Source organism: Lepidochelys kempii, chromosome 3, assembly GCF_965140285.1.
Source record: "Lepidochelys kempii isolate rLepKem1 chromosome 3, rLepKem1.hap1, whole genome shotgun sequence".
Taxonomy (NCBI): domain Eukaryota; kingdom Metazoa; phylum Chordata; order Testudines; family Cheloniidae; genus Lepidochelys; species Lepidochelys kempii.
In genome coordinates, this window is record NC_136382.1 from 76,399,157 (window position 1) to 76,426,820 (window position 27,664).

The following is a 27,664-nucleotide window of genomic DNA, read 5'->3' on the forward strand; positions in this document are numbered from 1 at the left end:
TCTGACAGCATAATGGATGATGGAGAGCGTGACAATGCCTCATAATACTGTGCAATAATCCAGTTTGTTTTTTCAGATACTAAAGGGGGTCTGGGGAGAAGGGAATCTTATTAGGTAGGATAAAGGATACAATCACAGGACTCACCTTTTATGCGATGCAAAGCATACCTCCTGCATGCAGATCAATAAACCTCAGAATCCCTACGGTTATTAATCAGCCCTATACAATGGTGATGCATCTGAAGACTTCTGGAGTAATTACAATTTATTCGTACAAATACTAGGTACACAATCTTCCCTCTAATCACTTCTGTACATTATCATTAAAAAGGGACACAGTGTCAAGTAGAATGGGATTCACTTATACTGTTCACATGGGTTGCCCAGGTAAAAAACACTTTGTACAGCTTACATTCTGTAACAGTGAGCCTGTGGCATATTTACACTGGTCACTTTGTTTGGAGCCACTTTCCCTCTAAACTACATCTAAAAATATTCTTATTGATTTATTATTAGATTATATAGGCCAGGATAGTTCCATACAGAGAAAATAATTGTGGACATATCTACTATCAAAGAGATTAAGCTTTGCAAAAATTTTTGTTTTTGAATAGAACCTACTAACAAGCATAGATTTCTTTGGTTTGCTGAGTATTATTCAGAACTACAGAGATCCATCTCAAAGTGAGATCTGTGATTATATATCTGATTAAATATAATATGATAAAAATAAAGGTTTATAAACTGTAGTTCTTAACATCATACTGTACTTCTACCATGCCTTCTATTCAAGGATTTCAGCTTTATCAGCAATTAATGAAATCGCACAAAATATCTGGGAAACAAATGGTACGATCCCCATTTAGACATAGGGAACATGAAGCACTAAGGTTCAACTTCCAATAGGATAGGGAGGATACTGAAAAATGACAACATACAGAACACTAACCTTTAAAAAAGGAGATTTCAATAAAATGAGATTAGTCAAAAAAAGGCCCTAAAGTTAAAAGCTGAGAAAGTAAAATCCGTAGTGGTGGCATATATGCTAATGTTAAAAATATAAGCATCTCAAAAGACATGAACAAAAAGGGAACCAGCAAGGAGTAAGCCAATATGGCTAAATGGCAAAGTTGAAGAAGCTATTTAAGCCAAACAGAAATCCTTCAAAATTTAGAAATCTGACTCGATGAAGCGAATAAAGAGAAATATAAATTGCAGAAGGCAATATGCTAAAGGAAAATTAGAAAGGCCTACATGGATTTTGAAAAGCAAATAGTTAAAGGTGTTAAAAACAAACAAGCATATGGGGAAGCAGGAAGTCTATAAAGTAATCAGTGGGTCTGCTAGATCACCAGGAATTAAAGGGAACAATTGAGGAAGATAAGGAAGTTTCTTTGTATCTGTCTTCACCAGCGAGGATGTTGGGAAGATGTCTATCCTGGACCTGCTTTTTTCTGGTAATAAAGATGAAGTACTCTCAGAGACTAAAGTATCAGAAGAAGAGGTGCTAGAAGAAATTGATAATTTAAGAAGCAATACGTCAACAAGACTAGATGCTATATCCAAGAGTCCTAAAAGAGATTAAGTATAAAGTAATAACAAAAATATGCCATCTGTCATTAAAAACAGCCACTATTTCAGAGGCCTGGAGGGTAGCAAATGTTGTACCTATATTTTAAAAAGGCGCTGGGGGATGATACAGGGAATTATAGGCCAGTAAACCTTACCTCTGTATCTGGCAAATTGGTTGAAATGGCGGATAAAAACAGAATAAAACACCTGGAAGGTTATATGACTGGGTCTAACAAGCACAGTTTCTGCAAAGGAAAATCATGTCTCACTAATCTCTTAGAATTCTTGGAATTTGTCAATAAACTGATTGACAGAATTTAGACTTCAAAAAGGCCCTGCATAAGAAGCTACTAAAGAAGCTAAAAAGTCATGGGGCGAGAGTCAAAGTACTATCAAATAAAAAACTGGCTAGGAGACAGAAAGCAAAGACTAGAATTAAATGGACAATTTTCATCATAGCAGAAGGTTAACAATGGGGTCTCTCAAGGTTCTGTGTTCTTCTATATATTTCTTAGTGATCTGAAACCACAGGCTAAGTAGTGAGATAGCAAAATGTGAAGATGACAAAATTACTTAGATTATTCAGGACCAGAGAGGGCTGTGAGGAACTTCAGAGAGACCAAACAAGCTAGGTGAATGGGCAACACAAAGGCAAATGATGACAATATTGATAAATGCAGAGTCATGCACACTGAAGAGAAAAAATATAAACTACTTGTACACCTTACAGGGTTCTAAATTAATTGTATCAACTCAAGAAAGACACCTGGATGTCACTGTAGACAGCTCAATGAAAACCCATGCTCAGTGGGCAGCTGCAGACAAAAAGCAAACAAGATGGTAGGATGCATAAGGAATGGGAGGGAGGGAGAATAATACAGAAAACATCTTCATTATAATGCCTTTATATAAATCAGTGAAGTGATCTCATCTGGAATACAGTGTACAGTAATGTCACACCATCTCTAAAAGGGTACTGCAGAACTAGAGGGGGTTCAGAGGAGGGCTATGAGAATGATCCAAGGCCTGGAAAAACTCTTATATGAAGAGAGATTGAAGATTGTGATTATTTACCTTAGAAAGGAGGCGAGTAAGAGGGAACATGATAAAAGTCTATAAAATAATAAATGATACAGAGTAGGTAGATCAGGACCCTTCCATTTTCCCTGACTCATAACACAAGAACAAGAGGACATTCAATGACATTATAAGGTAGAAAATTCAAACTAGTTAAAAGCAAATACATTTGCACACCTATCATTCACCTGTGGTACTCATTGCCACAGGAAGCTATTGAGGCCAAGAAATTAACAAAATTCCAAAAGGTAATGGACATTTATATGGATATCAAAAATATCCAGTTATAATTAATGATAAACATTTTGGAAGGGATATTAAACCTCATACTTCAGGTCTTTAACTGATCTCCGCTATTAAAGGCCAGGAAGAGACAATGTGCAGGCAGACCATCTGCCTGCTACAGGATTCTTACACTTTCCTCTGAAGCTGCTGGTGCTGGCCTGTGAGAGACACAATACTGTAGTAGATGTACCTTGGATCTGATCCAAGATGACAACTCATATGTTCCTCAATCTGAATGTCTTAAACCAAATCCTACCACCTATGTACCGAAATCCCATTGACTTTTGATGAAACCTATCTCCTAAATGAAAAGGAGTACTTGTGGCACCTTAGAGACTAACCAATTTATTTGAGCATGAGCTTGAAGTGAGCTGTAGCTCACGAAAGCTCATGCTCAAATAAATTGGTTAGTCTCTAAGGTGCCACAAGTACTCCTTTTCTTTTTGCGAATACAGACTAACACGGCTGTTACTCTGAAACCTATCTCCTAAATCTCATTTGAAAATGGGATATAGGTACTTCTGAATATTTTACCCATTTTCTATTCCCACTGTTCTAGTTAAATATGTAGCTTAACATTGTAGTATTTGCCATAAAACATACAGGATATGTAACACAGCTGAGTTAGCATCACTACTGCAACCATAACTTCTGGATTTCCTAATTTTTAGCTGTGCAATCATAATGTTGCATATAGCTTCTTCCCCGCACCTTCCCACTCTTTAAGAATAAATAGCGAGTGAGATTTTAAAAAAGAAAAACCAAGAACTATTGAAAGAAAAGTTGCCAAAAACATCAGTCTGTCATTAAGAACTCAGATACAGAACAAAGGGAATAGCTAGTTTTATTCCTGTAGTAGACGATTTCGGGCATCAAACTTGAAGTATCTAAAAAAACTATTTATCACCTCTCATTTAGACACATGCGTCAAGTCATAGTCTGTGTGTTTATACTTGAGTAACAAAACAGAATTAGAGCAATTATTTTAAGCAATTTGTTCTTATATAAGTTCTTATACCACCCCTCATCACTGAAATATGAGTGCCTTCCAGCAGCGTATTAAGCAATGTGACTAACATCTGTTCACATGCAGTTCGCTCTGTCTCATACTCTCCCCATAGGAAAAATTATGTGGGCTAGTGTAGTGTTTTGGTAGAGTTATTTGTTTTATTTTATTAATGTATATGAACATGCTCCAATGTGTTTACATGACAGTCAGTTTCATGCTAACAGTGCTGTATCCCTTCTGAGGAGAGAAGGGAGAATCTCACTACTAAGTTATTTATAGAAAATACTTAGGTACTTTACAGGTGATAAATAAAGCAACTAAATGACAGGAAAAAAAGAGAGAGAGAGAGAGAGAGAGAGAGACAGACACAAGATGGGTGAGGTCATATCTTCTACTGGACTTCCGTTGGTAAGAGAGAAAAGCTTTCGAGCTTACACGGATCTCCTCTTCAAGTCTGGAAAACTGACACAGAGTGTCTGAGTTAGTTTCCCAGACCTGAAGAAGAGCTCTGTGTAAACTCGAAAGCTTGTCTCTCTCACCAACAGAAGTTGGTGCAGTAAAAGATATTACCTCACCCACCTTGTTTCTCTAATACCCTGAGACTAACATGACTACAGCAACATTGCATACAAAAAAAACACAGAACTAATGTAGATAAAATGAAACACAAATGTGCTGTCAAACAACTGGAAATGTATAATGCAAATAAAGTGAGTACATAGTTCAAAGGCCACAGATCTGTTGGTATTCTTTTTATGAATCAGATCACCCTACCAATGCTTTAGACTGATTTTTTTGCTGCCAGCTTAAAAAATACAAAGCAAATCATTTTGGTAGTTTTAATTTATTAACCCTATTGGGGTCCTTCAGTACTACCATTATATGAATATTTACTCCTGCTAATTGTGGCTTATGCCCTTATTTCATGTAACAATATATACCTACAACTATGTCCTTTAGTTATTGATTTAGGAAAATCCACCAGTGAAGTTGAAAAGTGCTTATCCTGTTTTATGGTGTGATAAAGTAAGAATTTTGGTAATATTTTTATGATTGCTATGTACGCTTCAGTTTCCCTCTGTGTTTTGCATGGCTATGCATGAAGTGTAAAAGGTTACAAAGTTGCTCTTGGGGCAGAGCAGGGGACATGGGAACATAAGAATGGCCATACTGGGTCAGATCAATGGTCTATCTAGCTCAGTATCCTGTCTCCCCACAGGGGCAGGTGGCAGATGCTTCAGAGGGCATGAACTGAACAAGGTAATTATCAAGTGATCCATCCCGTCGTCCAATTCCAGTCTCTGGCAGTCAGACATTTAGGGACACCTAAAACATGGAGTTGTGTCTCTGACCATCTTGCCTAATAACTACTGATGGACCTATCCTCCAGGAACTTATCTACCTATTTTGAACACAGTTATACTTTTGGCCTTTATAATATCCCATGTCAATGAATTCCATAGGTTGACTCTGCACTGTGCCACACGTGTCTAGGGTGGTAGGAATGGGTTACTAAGGACTGACTGAAACCAACCCATATCTATGGAAAGACAATGGGAACCCCAGTGGCTGAGCCATTCACACCTAGCAATCAACAACCAAGAGAAAGGAGATTTTTTCCCTCACCTCCCCGCAGGGAAGAGGAGCAAAAGCCCCAGCTAAAGAATGAAGAGGAAAGGTATTTGGAAGTTGCATTAAGAACTGGCCTGGAAGGGGGGAGGGGGAGGTGTCCGAGAGAGACTTAGGGCATGTCTACACTTGCTATTTAAAGCAGAAAAAGTCTCCTTTTTTGAGCAAAAACCGTGGGAGTGTCTACACTTGCCATTGATTTTTTGCAGTGAAACTTCAGAAGTTTCACCACAAAAAGAAAACCAACTCCACGAGAGGCATAGAACTCTTAGGGTATGTCTACACTACGGAATAAGGTCGAATTTATAGAAGTCGTTTTTTTAGAAATCGGTTTTATATATTCGAGTGTGTGTGTCCCCACAGAAAATGCTCTAAGTGCATTAAGTGCATTAACTCGGCGGAGCGCTTCCACAGTACCGAGGCTAGAGTCGACTTCCGGAGCGTTGCACTGTGGGTAGCTATCCCACAGTTCCCACAGTCTCCGCTGCCCATTGGAATTCTGGGTTGAGATCCCAATGCCTGATGGGGCTAAAACATTATCGCGGGTGGTTCTGGGTACATATCGTCAGGCCCCCGTTCCCTCCCTCCCTCCGTGAAAGCAAGGGCAGACAATCATTTCGCGCCTTTTTTCCTGAGTTACCTGTGCAGACGCCATACCACTGCAAGCATGGAGCCCGCTCAGGTAACCGTCACCCTATGTCTCCTGGGTGCTGGCAGACGCGGTACGGCATTGCTACACAGTAGCAGCAACCCCTTGCCTTGTGGCAGCAGACGGTACAGTACGACTGGTAGCCATCATCGTCATGTCCGAGGTGCTCCTGGCCACGTCGGCTGGGAGCACCTGGGCAGACATGGGTGCAGGGACTAAATCTGGAGTGACTTGAGCAGGTCATTCTCTTTAGTCCTGCAGTCAGTCCTATTGAACCGTCTTATGGTGAGCGGGCAGGCGATACGGACTGCTAGCAGTCGTACTGTACCATCTTCTGCCAGGCAGGCAAGAGATGAGGATTGCTAGCAGTCGTATTATACCATCTTCTGCCAGGCAGGCAAGAGATGAGGATGGCTAGCAGTCGTACTGTACCATCTTCTGCCGAGCAGCCATGAGATGTGGATGGCATGCAGTCCTTCTGCACCGTCTGCTGCCAGCCAAAGATGTAAAAGATAGATGGAGTGGGTCAGAACAAGAAATAGACCAGATTTGTTTTGTACTCATTTGCCTCCTCCCCTGTCTAGGGGACTCATTCCTCTAGATCACACTGCAGTCACTCACAGAGAAGGTGCAGCGAGGTAAATCTAGCCATGTATCAATCAGAGGCCAGGCTAACCTCCTTGTTCCAATAAGAACAATAACTTAGGTGCACCATTTCTTATTGGAACCCTCCGTGAAGTCCTGCCTGAAATACTCCTTGATGTACAGGCACCCCCTTTGTTGATTTTAGCTCCCTGAAGCCAACCCTGTAAGCCGTGTCATCAGTCGCCCCTCCCTCCGTCAGAGCAACGGCAGACAATCGTTCCGCGCCTTTTTTCTGTGCGGACGCCATACCAAGGCAAGCATGGAGGCCGCTCAGCTCACTTTGGCAATTAGGAGCACATTAAACACCACACGCATTATCCAGCAGTATATGCAGCACCAGAACCTGGCAAAGCGATACCAGGCGAGGAGGCGACGTCAGCGCGGTCACGTGAGTGATCAGGACATGGACACAGATTTCTCTGAAAGCATGGGCCCTGCCAATGCATGCATCATGGTGCTAATGGGGCAGGTTCATGCTGTGGAATGCCGATTCTGGGCTCGGGAAACAAGCACAGACTGGTGGGACCGCATAGTGTTGCAGGTCTGGGACGATTCCCAGTGGCTGCGAAACTTTCACATGCGTAAGGGCACTTTCATGGAACTTTGTGACTTGCTTTCCCCTGCCCTGAGGTGCATGAATACCAAGATGAGAGCAGCCCTCACAGTTGAGAAGCGAGTGGCGATAGCCCTGTGGAAGCTTGCAACGCCAGACAGCTACCGGTCAGTTGGGAATCAATTTGGAGTGGGCAAATCTACTGTGGGGGCTGCTGTGATGCAAGTAGCCCACGCAATCAAAGATCTGCTGATATCAAGGGTAGTGACCCTGGGAAATGTGCAGGTCATAGTGGATGGCTTTGCTGCAATGGGATTCCCTAACTGTGGTGGGGCTATAGACGGAACCCATATCCCTATCTTGGCACCGGAGCACCAAGCCGCCAAGTACATAAACCGCAAGGGGTACTTTTCGATAGTGCTGCAAGCTCTGGTGGATCACAAGGGACATTTCACCAACATCAACGTGGGATGGCCGGGAAAGGTGCATGATGCTTGCATCTTCAGGAACTCTGGTCTGTTTCAAAAGCTGCAGGAAGGGACTTTATTCCCAGACCAGAAAATAACTGTTGGGGATGTTGAAATGCCTATATGTATCCTTGGGGACCCAGCCTACCCCTTAATGCCATGGCTCATGAAGCCGTACACAGGCACCCTGGACAGTAGTCAGGAGCTGTTCAACTACAGGCTGAGCAAGTGCAGAATGGTGGTAGAATGTGCATTTGGACGTTTAAAGGTGCGCTGGCGCAGTTTACTGACTCACTTAGACCTCAGCGAAACCAATATTCCCACTGTTATTACTGCTTGCTGTGTGCTCCACAATATCTGTGAGAGTAAGGGGGAGACGTTTATGGCGGGGTGGGAGGTTGAGGCAAATCGCCTGGCTGCTGGTTACGCACAGCCAGACACCTGGGCGGTTAGAAGAGCACAGGAGGGCGCGGTACACATCAGAGAAGCTTTGAAAACCAGTTTCATGACTGGCCAGGCTACGGTGTGAAAGTTCTGTTTGTTTCTCCTTGATGAAACCCCCCGCCCCTTGGTTCACTCTACTTCCCTGTAAGCTAACCACCCGCCCCTCCTCCCTTCAATCACCGCTTGCAGAGGCAATAAAGTCATTGTTGCTTCACATTCATGCATTCTTTATTCATTCATCACACAAATAGGGGGATGGCTACCAAGGTAGCCCAGGAGGGGTGGTGGAGGAGGGAAGAAAAATGCCACACAGCACTTTAAGCACAGCACTTTAAAAGTTTACAACTTTAAAATTTATTGAATGACAGCCTTCTTTTTTTTGGGCAATCCTCTGTGGTGGAGTGGCTGGTTGGCCGGAGGCCCCCCCACCGCGTTCTTGGGCGTCTGGGTGTGGAGGCTATGGAACTTGGGGAGGAGGGCGGTTGGTTACAGAGGGGCAGCAGTGGCAGTCTGTGCTCCAGCTGCCTTTGCTGCAGCTCAACCATACACTGGAGCATACTGGTTTGGCCCTGCAGCAGCCTCAGCATTGAATCCTGCCTCCTCTCATCACGCTGCCGCCACATTTGAGCTTCAGCCCTGTCTTCAGCCCGCCACTTACTTTCTTCAGCCCGCCACTTACTCTCTTCAGCCCGCCACTTACTCTCTTCAGCCCGCCACCTCTCCTCCTGGTCATTTTGTGCTTTCCTGCACTCTGACATTATTTGCCTCCACGCATTCGTCTGTGCTCTGTCAGTGTGGGAAGACAGCATGAGCTCGGAGAACATTTCATCTCGAGTGCGTTTTTTTTTTCTTTCTAAGCTTCACTAGCCTCTGGGAAGGAGAAGATCCTGTGATCATTGAAACACATGCAGCTGGTGGAGAAAAAAAAAGGGACAGCGGTATTTAAAAAGACACATTTTATAAAACAGTGGCTACACTCTTTCAGGGTAAACCTTGCTGTTAACATTACATACATAGCACATGTGCTTTCGTTACAAGGTCGCATTTTGCCTCCTCCCACCGCGTGACTACCCCCTCAACCTTCCCCCCTCCCTGTGGCTAACAGCGGGGAACATTTCTGTTTAGCCACAGGCAAACAGCCCAGCAGGAATGGGCTCCTCTGAGTGTCCCCTGAAGAAAAGCACTCTATTTCAACCAGGTGACCAGGAATTATATCTCACTCTCCTGAGGATAACACAGAGAGATAAAGAACGGATGTTGTTTGAATGCCAGCAAACATACACTGCAATGCTTTGTTCTACAATGATTCCCGAGTACGTGTTACTGGCCTGGAGTGGTAAAGTGTCCTACCATGAAGGACGCAATAAGGCTGCCCTCCCCAGAAACCTTTTACAAAGGCTTTAGGACTACATCTAGGAGAACCGCAAATGCCTGGGCAAAGTAATCCTTTCACATGCTTGCTTTTAAACCATGTATAGTATTTTAAAAGGTACACTCACCAGAGGTCCCTTCTCTGCCTGCTGGGTCCAGGAGGCAGCCTTGGGTGGGTTCGGGGGGTACTGGCTCCAGGTCTAGGGTGAGAAACAGTTCCTGGCTGTCGGGAAAACCGGTTTCTCTGCTTGCTTGCTGTGAGCTATCTACAACCTCCTCCTCCTCATCATCATCTTCTTCGTCCCCAAAACCTGCTTCCGTATTGCCTCCATCTCCATTGAAGGAGTCAAACAACACGGCTGGGGTAGTGGTGGCTGAACCCCCTAAAATGGCATGCAGCTCATCATAGAAGCGGCATGTTTGGGGCTCTGACCCAGAACGGCTGTTCTCCTCTCTGGTTTTCTAGTAGGCTTGCCTCAGCTCCTTCAGTTTCACGCGGCACTGCTTCGGGTCCCTGTTATGGCCTCTGTCCTTCATGCCCTGGGAGATTTTCACAAAGGTTTTGGCATTTCGAAAACTGGAACGGAGTTCTGATAGCACGGATTCCTCTCCCCAAACAGCGATCAGATCCCGTACCTCCCGTTCGGTCCATGCTGGAGCTCTTTTGCGATTCTGGGACTCCATCATGGTCACCTGTGCTGATGAGCTCTGCATGGTCACCTGCAGCTTGCCACGCTGGCCAAACAGGAAATGAGATTCAAAAGTTCGCGGTTCTTTTCCTGTCTACCTGGCCAGTGCATCTGAGTTGAGAGTGCTGTCCAGAGCGGTCATAATGGAGCACTCTGGGATAGCTCCCGGAGGCCAATACCATCGAATTGTATCCACAGTACCCCAAATTCGAGCTGGCAACGTCGATTTAAGCGCTAATCCACTTGTCAGGGGTGGAGTAAGGAAATCGATTTTAAGAGCCCTTTAAGTCGAAATAAAGGGCTTCATTGTGTGGACGGGTGCAGGTTTACATCGATTTAACGCTGCTAAATTCGACCTAAAGTCCTAGTGTAGACCAGGGCTTACTGGTGATGCTTTTGCAGTGATGTGCAAGTGAAGATATTCTCTCTGTTTACAGAGCTTTTAGCCTCTGGAGGATATCCCACAGTGCCTAGGTGACCACTCTGGCCAGCAGCTCTGCTGATCTGATGCCAAGTAAACACACATCCACCCCTCTCCCTGTAAAGCCCCTGGAACTTTGAAACTCCCCTTCCTGTTTTCTTGGCAAGAGCTCACTTATCATCGGGCCAGGTGACAATGGCTGCTCCATGGAGCAAAGGATCCCCTGCTTGAAGCAATGCTGAGCTACTGCAGCTGATCAGTGTTTGGGGAGAGAAGGCTGTGCAGGTACCCAGGATGTCCCGCGATCACCTCTCACCCCTTCCCAAAAGGCACATCGTCAAAATGGAGAGAGCTGCACTGTGGGATAGCTGCCCTCAGTGCACTGCTCTCATCCAGGATGGAAGTGCTGCAAATGTAAACTCTCTGATGCCTGTGGAAGTAAGTGAGTACACAAACCAGCACTTTTCTTTCACTATCACCCTTGAAACTGACAGCATGAAAACTCTGCAAGTGTAGACATAGCCAGATAGTCCCACTCCCAGATGCCTGTAAAGGCAAAAAGATAGTGAGAGAGCCAAGATGGCTTAGTTGGCATGGTGATGGCAGCCTAGCTCAAGGGAGCAACTCTATCTTAACCTTTGTTTCTCTATGCTAATTAAAGGACTCTCAGATTCTGTATGCTAGGTGATTAATAAATTACCATTTTATTTTGGAAAGGATGCCTGGTGTTGCAGCAAATACTCATTGGGAGCACTGTGCCCTGAACGGGTACCACACAAGTCTCCCAGAGAAGTCTGCCTTATCTAGCTTTGCTGCAGGGAGCCGAGGAGAGAAACAGGGATCACTGGTGCCCAAAGGCCCAGTTTCAAACTCTGGGAGGTCCTGGACCTGCCCTTCTGGAACTTTGCGAGTTCTCAGGGCCCAGCACAGAAAAGGGATCACTCCGCAAGCTGGGGCATAGACCAGACATTGTGAATCCCTGACGATGGTACTCTTTAGAGCTTTACTCCTCTAAGCCACCTTTGCAGACCAGTAGGGCCATTCAAAATTGCCAGCTTCAAGCTTTAATAGAGCAAACGACCCATAAAATGTTTCTAAACTTAATTTTATATAATTAGTTCCATCCTAAATACATTGACAATTAGCTTTCCTGTTTAAATGGCTGTAGCAAAATAGCTATTACTCCGTGTGGAACTTCCACCATGCCAACCGGCCAACCCTCCATTTGTTTCTAAAAAGCGACTCCTCCGTCCATATTATAACAATTTAGGCTGCAAGTACAGTATTGTGACACATCGAAGCCAGTGACCACAAGAACAGTCCTGCAAGGGTGGGCGACCCGCGGCCCGTCAGGGTAATCCGCTGGCGGGCAGGAGACAGTTTGTTTACATTTGCACAGCCGCCGGCAGCTCCCAGGGCTGCTGGGCAGTTCGGCCGCGGCGCGTTCGCACCGGGCCCCGGGTAAGCGCCCGCCCGCGCGCCCCATGGCAGCTCTGGGGCAGCGCGGCGCGGGCGGCGCCTGGGCGCTGTCAATCACGCCGATGGCGCAAGCCGGCCGCAGAGGCACCGCGGCGGTTCCGGAGCCCGCGCCCAGCACTGGAGAGCGCTACTGGCCCCGGCACAGCCACGGCGGCTGGCGGCGGTGGAGGCGCGCCCAGCGCTGGGGGACACGTAGCCCGGCCGCCGCGGGCCACAGGCAGGCCGCGCAGGAAACACCCAGAGCCAGCTGATGCCGCCGCCCCGGACTGCCTGCCCCAGCCCCGCTTGGCTGTGGCCGGGCACAGAAGGTACTCACCGGCCGCTGCCCCCGGTCTCCTCCCGGGCGGGCCCGCCCCGCTGCTCCGGCCCCGCGGGGCGACGAGAGCCCGGGCTGCTCTGTTCAGCCCGCCGCAGCCCCACATTGCCTCGGGCAGAGCGCCGCTGCCGAGCTCCGCCCCGAGCGGGACCCGGGACCCGCCTCCCGCCGCCGCACGGCGCGGCCTCCGCCGCATAGTTCCGGGCTGGGCAGTGAGCTGAGCGCGAGAGGAAAATCTCGGGACACATGGGGCGGGGACGCCACAGGCGCAGAGCCCCGACCGGGCCCCGGGGGAGGGGGACGCACAGCCCTGGAAGCTGTGGGGGGCGTACGGCCCCTGCGAGGGGCACATGGCCCCAGCTCCAGCCCCCGGAGCTGAAGCCACGGGGCATGGTCCCAGTTCCAACCCCCACCGCGCTGCTGGCTCAGCTAGGGTGACCAGATGTCCTGATTTGATAGGGACAGTCCTGATATTTGGGGGTTTTTTTAACATAGGCTCCTATTACCCCCAACCCCCTGTCCCGATTTAACACACTTGCTGTCTGGTCACCCTAGGCTCAACCCAGCTGACACTCACATCACCTCCCAGCAGGGCCCGTGAGCGTGGCCAGGGGAGGGGGCAGGCCCAGGGCATGGGGGAGTAAGTGTCTGGGAGGTCTGTGGTGGAGTGCCTGGCAGTGGGGGAGATCTGTGTGTGCCAGGACACTGGGCAGTAGGGGTCTGTGTAGGGAGCTGTGTTGTTGTGGTGGGGCTGTGGGGAAGGGCATTGGGCAGTAAGGGGGCATCTGTGTGTTGGGGAACTAGGGAGTGGGGGTTCTGTGAGGTGCTGGGCAGTTGTGGTGGGGCTGTGGGCAGGGGGGCGCTGGGCAGTAGTGGTGGTGTGCAGAGCACGGGGCGTTCAAGGGGTGTTGGACGGGGGAGCTGTGTGGCACAGCATGGGCTTGCCCTCAACAGGGCCACCAGACCAGTGTGCATCTGATCATGCCATGCATGCCCCATTGCCCCTGGCCGGTCTTCCGACCGCCTGCTCACCTGAGGGCTGGGGCAAGGGGAGGAGGGGCAGGGTCCAGGTGGCGGTTACCTGGGGTGGCTTCCAGAAAGCAGCCAGCAGGTCCCTCTGGCTTCTAGGGTCAGGGTTGCTGGGGGTTCTCCACATGCTGTACCCATTACTAGTGCCAGCTCCGCAGCTCCCATTGGCCGGAATTGTGCCAATGGGAGCTGCGGGGGCAGGGTTTGCATGGCACAGGTACTGCGCAGAGCCCCCTGTCTGTCCCTGACCCTAGGAGCCAGAAGGACCTGCCTGGGGCAGGGGTGGGGTGGGGGTCCCAGTGGCACTCACCTGGGGCAGCTCTGGGGAAGTGGCCATCAGGTCCCTCTGGCTCCTAGGGTCAGGGCGGCCAGGGGGCTCTGTGCACTGCCCATGCTCACAGGCCCTGCTCCTGCAACTCCCATTGGCTGCAATGGAGCCAGCGCTGGTGGTGGGCATAGCACACGGACTGGAGACTCCTCCTCCCCCCCTCCCCCCCCGGCTGCCACTGTGCCTAGGGGCTGCAGGGTCCTGCCGGCCGCTTCCCAGTAGCTGCGCAGGAGCCTGCCAGCTAGGGTGACCAATTCAGTCCAGCCCCACTGTTGGATCATATTAAAGAAGTTCTGTATTAAAATCACAAATGAGTTTGATTCCCCAGAGTTTAAATTCCAGGGTATTACTAATTAAGAAGTCTCTTGGTTTTTGGTACTGTTTCTCTCCCTCTATGTGTGAAACTTGCAAGCTGCTAATTGTGTTAGTACAGTCTAAGACAGAGTCTGTTCTCAAAGCAATTCACAGAGAGAGAGACTCAAAGCAATACTCGAACAACAGAAACAGCACCCAGAGACTCCCCACCCTTTTGTTGTATTAACAATTGTGATTAAAATAGAGATAGAGGATGTATGTGGATGGATGCTTGGTGTGGATAATAACTGAATGATCAGGGAGGTGCCAGCCTAAGAATCCAGTGTCCATCGGCTGAAGAAGGCGTCAAGTGGAAATAACCAGAGGACCCCCGGAGGGCAGACTGGAATCCACCCAACAGCCTCAAGAATGGGAGAACCAAAGAACAAGATAACATCTTGGAGCCGTCAGGAATGTGCTATCTGCTGATTGATTCAGCAACAGCATGATGAAGCAATTCCCATAGACTGGCATAGGAAGAAATTCCTATAAAAATAGACTCTAAAAAGTGAGAACTTTGGGGTCTGATTCTGCAAACCAACTTCCAGGAGCATCAGATGAGCATCTGACAAGGCCCTGCTCCCTCCTCATGTCCAGGCCACCTGGCCAGTGGCTTGCCATGAGCAACTCTAAGGCTGGTAACTATGATAACAACCTTGCAGAACCTGTGTGTGTGTGTGTTTGTATGAATGAATGTGTGAATAAATATGAGATTGAATGGCATGTTATAGCTATAACTAACTGCTTACGAGGATTCCTTCTGTATTCACAATAAATGTGGTATTTTGCCTTTTTCCTTTTAATAAGATCCTGCTGGTTTTTATTTTATAGGTACAACACCACGCCAAAATATCGGGACAAATGGCGTCCAAACAGTACATTGGTCGGGACATGGGACAAACAACTATATATCGGGACAGTCCCATTTTATCAGGACGTCTGGTCACCCTAGGGCTGGGCAGCAGACCGAGTGGCTCCTGGGAGTCACCTGCAGGCACAGGTGCTGTGACCACTGTTCCCTCTAAGTTGTACATGTGTGTGTGCGCACAGATCCTAAACCCTGTGCACATGGCAAAACACCAGACGCACAAAAAATGAAATACTACCTCGGAGTCAGGCCGAAATATCATTTATGGGCGACTTTTGACATTGTTCGCCTGCCATCTATCAACACAGCCAGATTCTGCCAGCTGGCAAGGGGTGGGAAAGGGATAACATATAAGTATTTTACTCGCTTGGGCGCATTTGCCTCATGGCACACAAATTTGGACTCTGCTTCAAAAATTTGCGCAGAATAAATTTTTTTACACACACGGCCTGTCAAAAATTAGAGGGAACACTGGCTGCGACCAGGTCTATCACCCTGCCCCCTGCCAGTGAGTAGCAGAACCCCTGCCTGACCCACACTTCTTTTTTTGACAGGTTTCAGAGTAATAGCCGTGTTAGTCTGTATTCGCAAAAAGAAAAGGAGTACTTGTGGCACCTTAGAGACTAACCAATTTATTTGAGCATGAGCTTTCGTGAGCTACAGCTCACTTCATCAGATGCATACTGTGGAAACTGCAGCAGACTTTATATACACACAGAGAATAGCAGGAGAGTGAATTTGTGTGTGGGGGGGTGGAGGGTGAGAAAACCTGGATTTGTGCTGGAAATGGCCCAACTTGATGATCACTTTAGATAAGCTATTACCAGCAGGACAGTGGGGTGGGAGGAGGTATTGTTTCATATTCTCTGTGTGTATATAAAGTCTGCTGCAGTTTCCACGGTATGCATCTGATGAAGTGAGCTGTAGCTCACGAAAGCTCATGCTCAAATAAATTGGTTAGTCTCTAAGGTGCCACAAGTACTCCACTTCTTTTTTTACGTGCCCCAAGCCAGAATTAAAATCGTGATCACCACACAGCATACAGCAGCCCCCCTGGGAGAGCCCCTCCACCTGCCTCCCCAGCGCTGCAGGAAGGTCACTGCTTTACCGCCCAACACCGCTGCCTGGTGTCTCCACTTCTCTCCGTCCTTGCTCTCAGGGATTGTCTGAACACAGGATTTCACCAGTTATTTTAAATCTGTTTAAAATTGATTTAGTTAAATCAGTGAAAACTTTAGTGTGGTTTCAACCTAGTTATATCAATGGTACCTGTATATATTCTGACACATTAACACAACATCAGAAATCAGTCTGACTGCGGAAATTATAGAGGAATCTCTCTGCTAGTAACTTCAGGAAACGTCCTTGCTAGATTCCTCCTGAACCATCTTCTTCCTCTGGGAAGACATGCTTTGTGAATCTCAATGTGGGTTTATACCAACATTTCTCAAATGCTGCCACCTGGGGCTTTTCTTGTGGCCACAGCATGCTGAGCTGTGCTCTGGTGAGGGGAGGAAGCAGCAGCCTCTCTCCCAGGACCGCTCCCAGAGTCCCCTACCACTACCAGGATCTCTCCCCCAGGACCCCTCTGGAACCACAAATGCTGGAGGAGAAGGCAGCCAGCAAGTTCCCCGCCTTCCCAAGGGCAGTGGGGTTGAGTTTTTTAAGCCCGGGGGCAGGCTCCCACCCCAAGCTCATCCCTCCTTCCCCCCCTCCCCCCACACCTCCTGCAATGCCAGGGTTTGGCTGCACTAGCCAGGCTTTGGTCATGGGGCAGCAGGCTCCAGCCTCTGGCTTACCTCCCCTTCCCCATTGCCTCTGGCCCCTGCTGCCTTCTCCAGCCTGGGCTTCCACCACACAGCAGGGGGCTCCATCCCCCAGGCACAGGGCTTCGGGCTCAGGCCCCAGCTATGGAGTTCTGGCCCTGGGCCCCAGCTGTGTGGCAGCGGTGGGTGCTGACCCCAGGCTCACCCCCCCTGCCCCAATTGCCCCTGCTGCCTCCCCCACACCCTCCATCAACTCCCCCCAGGACTCTGCTGCCTTCCTCTTCACCACCTCATCCAGGGCTTAATTTGTCCCAGAGCTAAGTAAGGCTACTGTGAAAAGTGATATTTGTTAATACTACTTTTCACAGCAGACTTAGGAGCCAGCTAGGAGGACTGTGAAAAATGATATTACATGCAAGTATTCCTTTTTACAGCAGTAGTTGTAGGAGCTAGCAAGTCTTTTAAAAAACAAAAAAGCAAAAGAAATAACAAAAAAGACAAGAACGTGCAAAGCACTTTGTGTTTCTATGTTGTTTAGGACCAGTAAAGAATGGAGACAACAGTACGTTTTTATTATCGTGTTAAAAAAAAAAAAAAACCCTACATATATAAATTACAATGATGTGGACATGTATATGTGCATATTTGTTTTTCCTAAAGTTAATTAATACTTTAAGAAACATTGTCAGACCAGCCATGAGCACGAGTGGGTGGCTGTACTCTTAGGCCATCAAAAATTTTGTTGTGAGAACCCCTAGTTTAAACCATCTAAAGGCACCACTGACATGATCTTTACTGCTTGCCAGCTGCAGGAAAAATGTAGAGAATACCACAGACTGGTGTTCATGGACCTGACAGAAGCCTTTGACTCCATCAAGAGAGAAGCACGGTAGAAAATCCTTCTGAAGTATGGATGCCCACCAACATTTATCACCATTCTTTTAACTCTTTCACAATGACTTGCAAGCAGTGATCTTTTGAAATGGATCTGCTATGGTGCCTTTTAAGATTAAGACATGCATTTAGCAGGGCTGTGTTATTGTCCCAATGCTCTTCTCCATCTTCCTCGCTGCGATGCTCTATTTGATCACTGACAAGCTTCCAGCAGCAGTGCAGCTAATCTATCAAATGGATGGTAAACTGTTCAACCTCGGCCACTTCTGATCCAAAACCAAATCACCCCCAACCTTCATCATTCAGCTTCAGTAGGGTGATGATGCTGTAGGGGCAATACCTTCGAGATTCCCTGTGTAAAATATTTTTCCCCCAACCAGGTTCCAGGCTCCTTTCCAGTACTGTTTATTCCAAATTCAGGACTTGGGAGGGATAAGCATGTACCTTAAGTGTGGGAGAAGAGGTAGGTTACAACATCTGGCTAACTCCCGGTTGGGGCCTCTTCTCCTTGTGCTGGAGTAGCCAGCTCAAGGTGGTGGTGGTGGGATTACTTTGTGTATTTCTTGAGCTGCTACTGGTGGGGGAATCTACGAGAGGTATTCCACATATAGCAACTGCAGTGGCCATAGAAATAGCAGGTGTAACTGGTTGCTCAGTAGCTGAGTGAGCCACAACTGTCTTAGAAATCTCTGCAACCTGGACTATCTACCTCAGTCTACAAGTCCCAAAATAATGGAGTCCACAAATCTCCCAAACTCCTCAGACATCTGGCCTCAGCCACCTAGCGGCCCAATCTAATCACTTTTTGAGCAACGGCCCCAAGTTTTGTCCCCTCCAACCACTTTGCTGCTCAAAACTTCTGCCTGTATCAATCTGCCAACAGACCCAGCCAATCTAAAATGGCTGCATTCACGGTATCATAATCTGCTGCTTGTTCATCACTGAGTGGCATTGACCTTTTTACAAGAGATACAAAGCCACGTCGGGCCCCTACCCTCTTTTTCCAGGCTACTCCTGAAGCCATTCTCTCAGGTGTTAACAAAAAAGCATCAGGGTCATCCACTAGGCCCATTTTGCACAGCCTCATGTCCGTTGCCTGGTAATCACTCCTTATTGAGGGACTCACCAACTTCTCAAAGAGCTGTTGCTGCACATGCAACTGGCCTGCAATAAATTACTGTAGGCTTTTTTGTTGTTCAGCTTGCTAAGATAACAAGAACTGCCTCTCTGTGTACTGGATCTGTTGAAACTTTTACTACTCACCTACCCACCACAGGAGTTCCTCCATATTTCCCAGTCTGCCCACATCATCAGCTTCCCTTTCCAGTCCTTCACATACAGTGGAGTAGGAAATGCCAGGACAAGTCTCCAAATTCCATATTCCTTCACCCTAGCTTTCTCTTTGCAAGCAGTCCTCACACACTCCTGGTGAGTTCACTAACAGTGGACTTTATTTACAGTGTTTTACACAGACTTCATGTCCTGTTACCATAAGGCTTTCCCCAAGCTTCAACAGCCCTCTTGGCACTGGGTGAGAGAGTTGAAAGAGAGGTCTTATCTCTCTAAGATCTTGGGCTGTTTTACCTTTCCTTCTGTCTCCTGTCTCCCAATTAATAGTCCTTAGCTGATGAGCTGAATCTCTTCATTAACTGTTTAATCACCCAGTTCTAATCAACTCTCAATCTGGGTACTTACAAAGTGCAGAGTGGTGAGTCAGCCCTAGGCTTCTCCCACTATCACAGGTTGGTTTTTTGTTTGTGTTTGCAGAAGACATCAAAGATGTATCTATATCTTATTGAACAATGTTGAGTTACTTAGTATGAGCAGAGAGGATAGTAACAAAAGCTTAGACACAATACAGTGGTTGTACTGGATTAAGAATTTAAAAGTTTTGTTTGTAGCAGGCAAAGGGAAATACTGACGATGTGGGTAAGATCATCAATGGATCTGATGCTAATTGAGAACATTAAACTAATACAGTGTTGAGAAATCAAAATGATGACAGAAAACAAGTAGCAATTAAGACATGTCAATTTGGAAGCAGTATTAGAATGCTGGAATCAAGTGGTGGTGTTTGTTTTTGAGTGGATTATAATGTGCTAAAATAGATGACCAGGTCTTAGTGTGCTCTTTTACCAGGAGGAAACCTAATCTGACAATTTCCATTTTTGGAATATGGAATTATTGAAATAAGGAACAGGGGCCCAGAACTACAAAGGTACTTAGGAGCCTAAGCCTCAGGCACTTACATTCCAGTTTTGGTTCCACTGTGATCCACAAAACTTCTGCTGAACCCTGTAGGTGCCTAAATTACTTAGAAGCCTAAATTTTCAGGGTCAGAGTTTCCTAGGCACCTATGTTTTTGCATCTGGGCATGCACATTGCTGCCTCCATCTAGGCATCTGCACACCTAACTCCTGCCTAGGTCCCAGAGCAATTCACAACCCCAGAGAAGACAGGCAGCTGAATGCCTAAGTCACATTCAGGGCCCAATCCAGTAGGTGTGCTCAAAAGCTGGATCAGGTTCTATTCAAAATCTGGCCACCCAAGAAGATGGTGCCCACCTTAGTACTTTTAGCCCTGGGGTTAGAGCATTTACATGGGATGTGGGAGAAACAGGTTGAATTTCCCCCTCTCTGCCAGAGGGGGAAAAGGATGTGAATAAGGGTCTGCTGCCTCTCAGGTGAGTGCTCTAACCACTGAGCTATATAGTATTCTGATGTTAGAGGGTTTCCTCAATCTCTCCTATTGAAGCTGTGCCACTGTGGCTAATGAAAAGGGGAGGGGGGGGGGAGGGACTGGACCCTGGGTCTCCTACTCCCCAAAGGGCTGCCCTAACCCCTGGACTACAGTCTCTCTCTCTCTTTCACACACACACACAATTTGTCATATCTCAATGGTTAAAGTACCCTCCTGAGAAGTGTGCAAATCCTTCCTCTCCCACACACCCCATCAGACAGAAGGGAATTGAACCTGGGTCTCCATGTCTTACATGAGTGCTTTAACCACTGGGCAAGGAGTAATAAGGTGGGCACCTCCTCCTCTCACCATTTTGTGTGAAGCAAGGCATGTGTCTAACTACCAAGAGACACCTTAGGCCCCTAATCCACCTGACTCCATGTGGCTGGCTCCCTGTTTGTGGATCACTAAGCAGATATAGGTGTCACCGTGCAGCCCAGACTTAGGCACCTATTTTTGAGAGGGGAGGGATTTAGGACACACTTCTCTTGTTACCATCTCCCCTAGCAAGCTTCGGTGTCTCCCTGCCTAGTATGCTGGCTTTTGTGGATCACATTCTAAGGCACTTATCTGTCTTCATTCATTGTACAGGGAACCTAGGTGCCTAAATCAGGTTTGAGGATCACAATGATTTTCCTGTGGTTTTCTAGGAGCTGGTGCAAAACTTCCATCCCATCATGGCTTCCACTCAAAATTCCAGAATTGGTTTATCAGTCTGAGTTTAGAATTTTATTTCATCAAAATGAAAGTAAAAATCAGGATTATTTTAAAAATTATTTCCCTCAAGTAACTGAAGAAGTTACAAACTTCTGGGGACAGAGACTTTCTAGCAATTCTGTGTTTTCTAAATCTAGTGAGAATAAAATTAGAACCCTCAACACTACTTGTAAGGGGTACGGTAGCCATAGTTTAGGACAGGGGTGGGCAAATGTTTTGGCCCAAGGGCCACCTTGGGGTGCAAAACTGTATGGGGTGCTAGGTAGGGAAGGCTGTGCCCCCCAAACAGCCTGGCCCCAACCCCCTATCTGCCCCCTCCCACTTCCCACCCTGACTGCCCCCCTCAGAATCCCCAACCCATCCAACCCCCTGCCCACCCCCTACCCCCCAAAAATGGAATAGGACCATAAATTGTAAGGAGTGGTGCTGGAGCATGCACTACAGGTATAATTGAGCCTGCTAAGAAAGAGCTGGGGGGTGAGGAGGAGAGGAAAAAACTCTACTGGTGTACAAAGCTATGGATATGCTTGCTTGATTAACCCCAATAAACACTGCATTGCTTGCACTTCAGACTCTGGCCTTCTTTCTGTCTGCGTGACAAGAACCAAGGGAGGACGAGGGGAAGCCCTAACAGGGAGGATACTATATTCATTCCACCCCAGCCTTCATTTGTGAACTTGGGTTTTAAAGAAACTCCATAACACTTGCTCCATACACTTAAAAATGGTGTTTCCTTTTCCCTACTGCACAAATCTTTTAAAATTATTTTAATCTGTGTCTGTTTGGAACAGGCAGAAGCCTTCACAAATCCAAATTAATAGAGCATCTAAATTTAGAGTTCTCTTTATTTATACAAACCCTCCATTATATACTTACCCACAAAACTGTTTAAGACCATATCTCCTCCATGTATGAAATTACACCTGACAGTCTTATTTACCTTTCCCATTCAAACATGCTCGTAAGAGAACTCTCTTATAAAACACGATGAAGTTTAATGTATGTGAATGTCAACAACGTAACAAAATTAATGCCAATGTACTGCTAATAATAGATGTTCTGTATATGCTATTTAGCTAGATCTATGGAATTTTTAAATACAGCAGTACTGTAGTATGCTCTCTTTATTGCCAAGTCAATACCAATATCAGTGAAGTTGTGTCAAATGTAATTTCCATAATTACAGGACATGACAAAATTCCAGTTATTGGGAGAGTATATAAACCTCTCACACTTTTTTTTTTTTTTTTTTTAAACTGAATAGATAATATAAGATCTGGACTGAAAACCAAATGCAGTGCATTGCAGAACCTATATTCCACAGTAGTGTATCTTAAACTTAATTGTAGCTGATTGAAAAAAAAAAAAATCTACACATTCCCAAATGTCTAAACTCTCAAGATAACCAATGTTTCACAAAATTCTCACTTCTTAAGAGAACTGATAGTCTATTGAGAGCAGATTATTATCCATTATTCTATATTCCAACCAGTATTAAGTAGCGGTTGAACACAAAATAGAAGTGGTTGAGTGAGGAATATAGTTCCAAAGCTGAACATTCATGGTGCACATGATCAGTTACTTTCACATATTCCTACTGGTGCTCAGTTGGGTTTAGCATATCGCATATTACAGAATGATCCATATTTTACACACACAGCATATGTTACCTGATAGTCCAAAAAAGAAGGAGAACTGTGAAAATGTTAAGACATTTTCATCTAACGAAAAAAATAATTAGAAAACTATTTCTTTTTCTCCCCAACCCCAACCCAACTGATTAATTTTAAATCCCTGAACAAAATAAAAAAAATAAAATTACATACTTTGAAAAACAATAGATGTTAAAATTTTTTCAAAGTACTTTTAAAATTTGTTATACAAAAAAACAGCTGCCTTTAAAAAAAGTATTATCTGTATTTTAACACGCAAAATTAAGGTGCAAGAATTTTAAACAAAAATGAACTAAAGAGCTTTATTGACATCACAATACATTCAATAGTAATTTTAAGAACATTACAGCTGAAAGAGAATGGCATGTTTTATATTCTTATTAAGCACTACTGTTTTTGAAAAAATTGCAATACAAAGAAATCCTATTATTTAACTGAGCAGCATTTGGAAAAAAATACATCTATTTACAGTTTAAAAAAAGGATTCTGGTTTCACCTACACAGCCACAATGTGCCTCTATAATGAGACAAGCCCTTAAAACTCATGGAATTTTTTAATGTCATGTCACTGGTGCCACATCATTCCTCAGCGTTTACGACGAGGAGGGGTGATTGACCTGAAAAATAAAGGGAAAAGGGGAAAAAGTTAATGGGGAAAGACACCCCGCCCCAAAACCACACATACTTTAGGCTTAACAATTAGTAATTTTAAAAGACTTCCCAAAATTACTTTTGCCCAAGACAACAATTACAACAAATACCGAATTTTATTTTAAAAAATACTTTTATATGTTGTACACAGGAAGACGAATAGTAAAAAAAAAAAATAATCAGACAAAATACTTAAAAAGTATACTACCTTGATCGTGACTTAGACTTGTGTTTGCGGCTTGCCTTCTTACCAGACCTTTGAGATTTCTCCATGGATCGTGACCGACTATGCTTTGATTTCTTAGCCTTCTTTTCTTTGCTGCTTCCTGGTGATTCAGAACTGCTCCTGACACTAGATTCAGAGCCTGAATGTTTTTTACTATCTTTGGTAGAACTTTTTTTGCTTTCCTGTCTAGAATCCTGTCTTAAAATTTTAACAGATATTGAATTGCGAGAGAGAGCTCTTTCACTATCTCTTTTTCTTTTTAACCTACTGTCATCATGATTGCCAGACTTACTGTCTTTTTCTTCTTTTCTTTGCTTCTCTTTTCTTTTCTCCTGGTCTCTCTCCCGTTCTCTGTTCTTCTTCCTATCTTTATCTATGCTCCTACTTCGTTCCTTTTTCCTCTCTTGATCTTTACCATCGCCCTTGTGCTTGTGCCTATTTCCACTAAGACTTCTATGCTGGTCATCACTTTTACGCCTATCTCGACTCCTGCTGCGACTAGCATGACTAGCTCGCCTATCCCTTGAGTGACTACTGCTCCTACGCCTCTCCCAACTTCGTTCCCGGGAAGGACTACGATTTTTTCGTCTCTCCCCCTTGTCAATGCTATTTCTACTAGACCTTCTCCTTTCTCTTATCTTTTCCCTACTTCTACTCCTCTCTCTCCTATTTCTACGAGAATAACTCCTACTTCTACTGCGCCTAATTTTATGTGATGGAGATCTACTGTGACTACGCCTCTTCTTCCTTTTAGGAGAGGAAGACCGTGAAGAACTGCGGCTACTACCTGAGCTCGTACTATATGATGTACTAGACACAGTACTGCTGCTACTACTGCTTCTGCTGTTGCTGCTAGTGGTACCACTACTAGAACTTCTTGACCTACTCCTTCCTGTTCTCTCTTTTTCTTTAACCTCTTTTTTGGATTCTATATCTGGTGCAGTTTCACCTGGAGATCTTTTCTTTTCATTGAACATATCATCCTCTGTTTCCTTCGCTTCCTGTGGTGCTGAATTACTATTTTGCTCTTTATTGATGAATTCACTCATCTCTCTTGCAATTTTTTCATTTTGTAGTTTTTCTTCTGGAAAAGCATATGAAAGAAAAAAACCACAAGTAATGCCAAATAATGTGTACAGATACATGGCAAGAGAACAAATGTGCTGTCTTTCTTGGCTAAGGAACAAGTTCCCAGACCACCTTAGTCATTTTTAGAAAACAATTCACTTGCCACTCCTCACTACACCATCATCTTAAAGTTCCTGGATGACTTTTGCGTCTTCTTAAAAAAAAAATATATCCCTCCCCCTCCCCAGTGCTTAATATCATTCAACATACAGAATTTAATTCATAAGCCTGTAATGACAGGGAACTGCATTGGATGACCTAATTTTATGACACTGTAATTTAGAGGTGATTTCTAAAACCTGTTTTCTGAATTTTTTTTTTTTTAAAAGGCAAAACAGGAGATATTTTTTTTAACAGTTTTGGATGCTATTTTTGTTTACATAACTCAATCAAGAATTTTGGCAAGTTATTAATTCATACTTTATGTTCGTATTTTAAATGTATCTGAACTTGGTGCATATGGGTAAAAGAAACCATTCTATTTCCATGACAACAAAGCGATATGTACTGCACCTCAAAGCGATATGTACTGCAAGATGTGTTAACTTCTCCATACCACCCTGATGGACCACACCTCTAGAAAAGGATAGCGGAGACTCCATACTCACTCATTTAATCATTAGGTTCTTTGTTGAGACTAATTAGCAATGTTGGGAAGTGGACATCTGTCCACTAGAAACAGAACTAAAGGCTTGTCTATATATGGAGTTGATCCTAAGTAACTCCATGTGTTGATATTTTCTGGAATAAGAGTGTTCACACATGGAGTTAATCAGGAACAACTCCACATATAACCAAGCCTTCAGCACACCAGACTGCTGACAGATCACTTCCAGTATGCATCGAACTGGTGACATGAGAGTAAAAAAAGGTTATATATCCCATCTCCAAGTTCCCCAAATCATCCAGACCTTCCACATATTTTATTTTAAAATAGCGCTTAAGCAAGAAAAAAATACTTATGAATTTTAGAAGGTTTTTTCAGTACATCATACATATTTTAAACACATTAAAAGGATTAGGACACCACCGCTTAAGGGGTAAAAATTAATTTTAGAATACTTTTTCCCCTTCAATATAATTTTTTTTAAATAGCAGAACAAGACACCATTACATTAAATGCATACATTGCCAAAAATCTCAGCTACCCAGAAAAACTGGAAATGCTCACCTTTTACAATTCAATTATAATCAACTTTGATATATAGCACACACAGAAATGGAGTAACAAGGTAAGTCTGTTTCAGCTGCATGTTGAAGAGGTTAAAGGTTGCCCCCCAAAATTCTACATAAAACTGAGTCAGCTGTACCTCACTGAACACAGATAATGATTACAGTTGTGATCCAAAAATGTACTCAACCAAGGTAAAGCACTTCTGTTGCAGTAAAGCTTTTTTGTCTGTTTATGATAGGAAACATCCATTTACTGCTCTATCTGGTGATAACTTAGTCTGGCTAAATAGCTATGCACAACTCCATTGTTTGCTTGCTGTGACAGTTTAAATGGCAAAGTGAATACCTCAGAAGAGAAGTGTTTTCTAGCTAATAGGCTTGGACACACAGCTTTAGTTTTGCCTTTAAGTGGGGAATATTACATGATGAGCAGAAGACTAAGCAAAAATAGTATTGTTTTCATGTAAATATCCTAATATAAATACAAATAAAAGCAGGGGAAGAGAAATTGAAAATCGAAAGAGGCAACATGGTTTCTAAATAGAAAGTTTAAAAGCCACACAAAACTTTGAGATACACAGATGCAATAATTAAGTGTGTTCTCATGCAAGGACTGCCTTATGAAGAGACCACCTTTTACAGGGGTGGGAAAAAACTCATGAAAATGAAGTGATCTGGAAGATATTTTGGATCATTTTCACTTCAAGCTTCACAATAAAACCCACCTTCTTGAATATTCAGCAATGACAAAGGTTCTTTGTTTGCTCATGTTTAACTAGAAGTAATCAAGCAGGCCAGGAAAATTATTATTATAAGGACTACCTTGACAAAAATTTAAAATAACCTTTCAAAATTCCAGTTTGTTTTTTTCCTCAGGGAGACTTCTTCTCCCTCATGTGACCATAATACAGATCACTTCCACATTCCTCTCCCTTGATATATGCACACAGCTTAATACACCTAAAGAGAAGAATGAAAATGAAATGTTGAGCTATCACACCCCTTTATGAAGGAATGGCTGATCCAGGTCAGCTTCCAGGCCTTTAAACAAAGAGGAGAAAATGTCCAACTTCAACACAACAGGAAATAAATATGCCAGTGATACACTGTTTTTTGAGTTTTAACTGCCTTGCTCCCATCAGATCCTGACTGAAGTACTAAATTGTCTATAGCCCCCCTTTATTTAAGCAAAACGATTGGTAAACATTATTCTCTGCCAACATCCAGTGGACTTACCCCACTCTGAGACTTAAGTGAGCCTCTCACTCATGCATGTACCAATCATGATTGCTCTCTAGGCAGGAAACACAGAAGTAACCCCAGCAAATTTTCTTGTGCTGTAACCATCATGCATGAGGGGGGACTTAATATCCAAAGTGTTAGGAGAGATAGGCCAGAGAGAGCTCTGATCAAGGTTATGTTCTCAGAAGCTACAGCTGGAGTGACTGAATGTGAAAACTGGAACCGACACCAAGTTACGAAGACACACATGTAAACATACCTAGTTGCATA

At 44.9% G+C, this 27,664-nt stretch overlaps 2 protein-coding genes across 6 annotated transcripts in view; both read right to left on the reverse strand.

The window, feature by feature from the left end:
- COQ3 (coenzyme Q3, methyltransferase) overlaps positions 1-13,011 on the reverse strand; it is a 36,692-nt gene extending 23,681 nt beyond the window's left edge. Inside the window, exon 1 of one of the 2 annotated variants that reach the window (XM_073336830.1) lies at positions 12,607-13,011. In XM_073336830.1, coding sequence (XP_073192931.1) covers positions 12,607-12,998 — 392 coding nt within the window. In that variant the 5' untranslated portion in view covers positions 12,999-13,011. The remainder of the gene's footprint in view (positions 1-12,606) is intronic. The other variant, XM_073336831.1, reaches the window with a different exon arrangement.
- A 10,251-nt stretch (positions 13,012-23,262) lies between these two features.
- The window catches only part of PNISR (PNN interacting serine and arginine rich protein), a 35,831-nt gene continuing 31,429 nt past the window's right edge, over positions 23,263-27,664 (reverse strand). For 3 of the 4 annotated variants that reach the window (XM_073336837.2, XM_073336836.2, XM_073336835.2), the window contains 2 exons: positions 23,834-24,935; positions 23,263-23,591 (listed from right to left, as the gene is read on the reverse strand). In XM_073336837.2, the coding sequence (XP_073192938.1) occupies positions 23,561-23,591; positions 23,834-24,935 (1,133 nt within the window). In that variant the 3' untranslated portion in view covers positions 23,263-23,560. Of the gene's footprint in view, positions 23,592-23,833; positions 27,113-27,664 lie in introns of those variants that run through there. The other variant, XM_073336838.2, reaches the window with a different exon arrangement.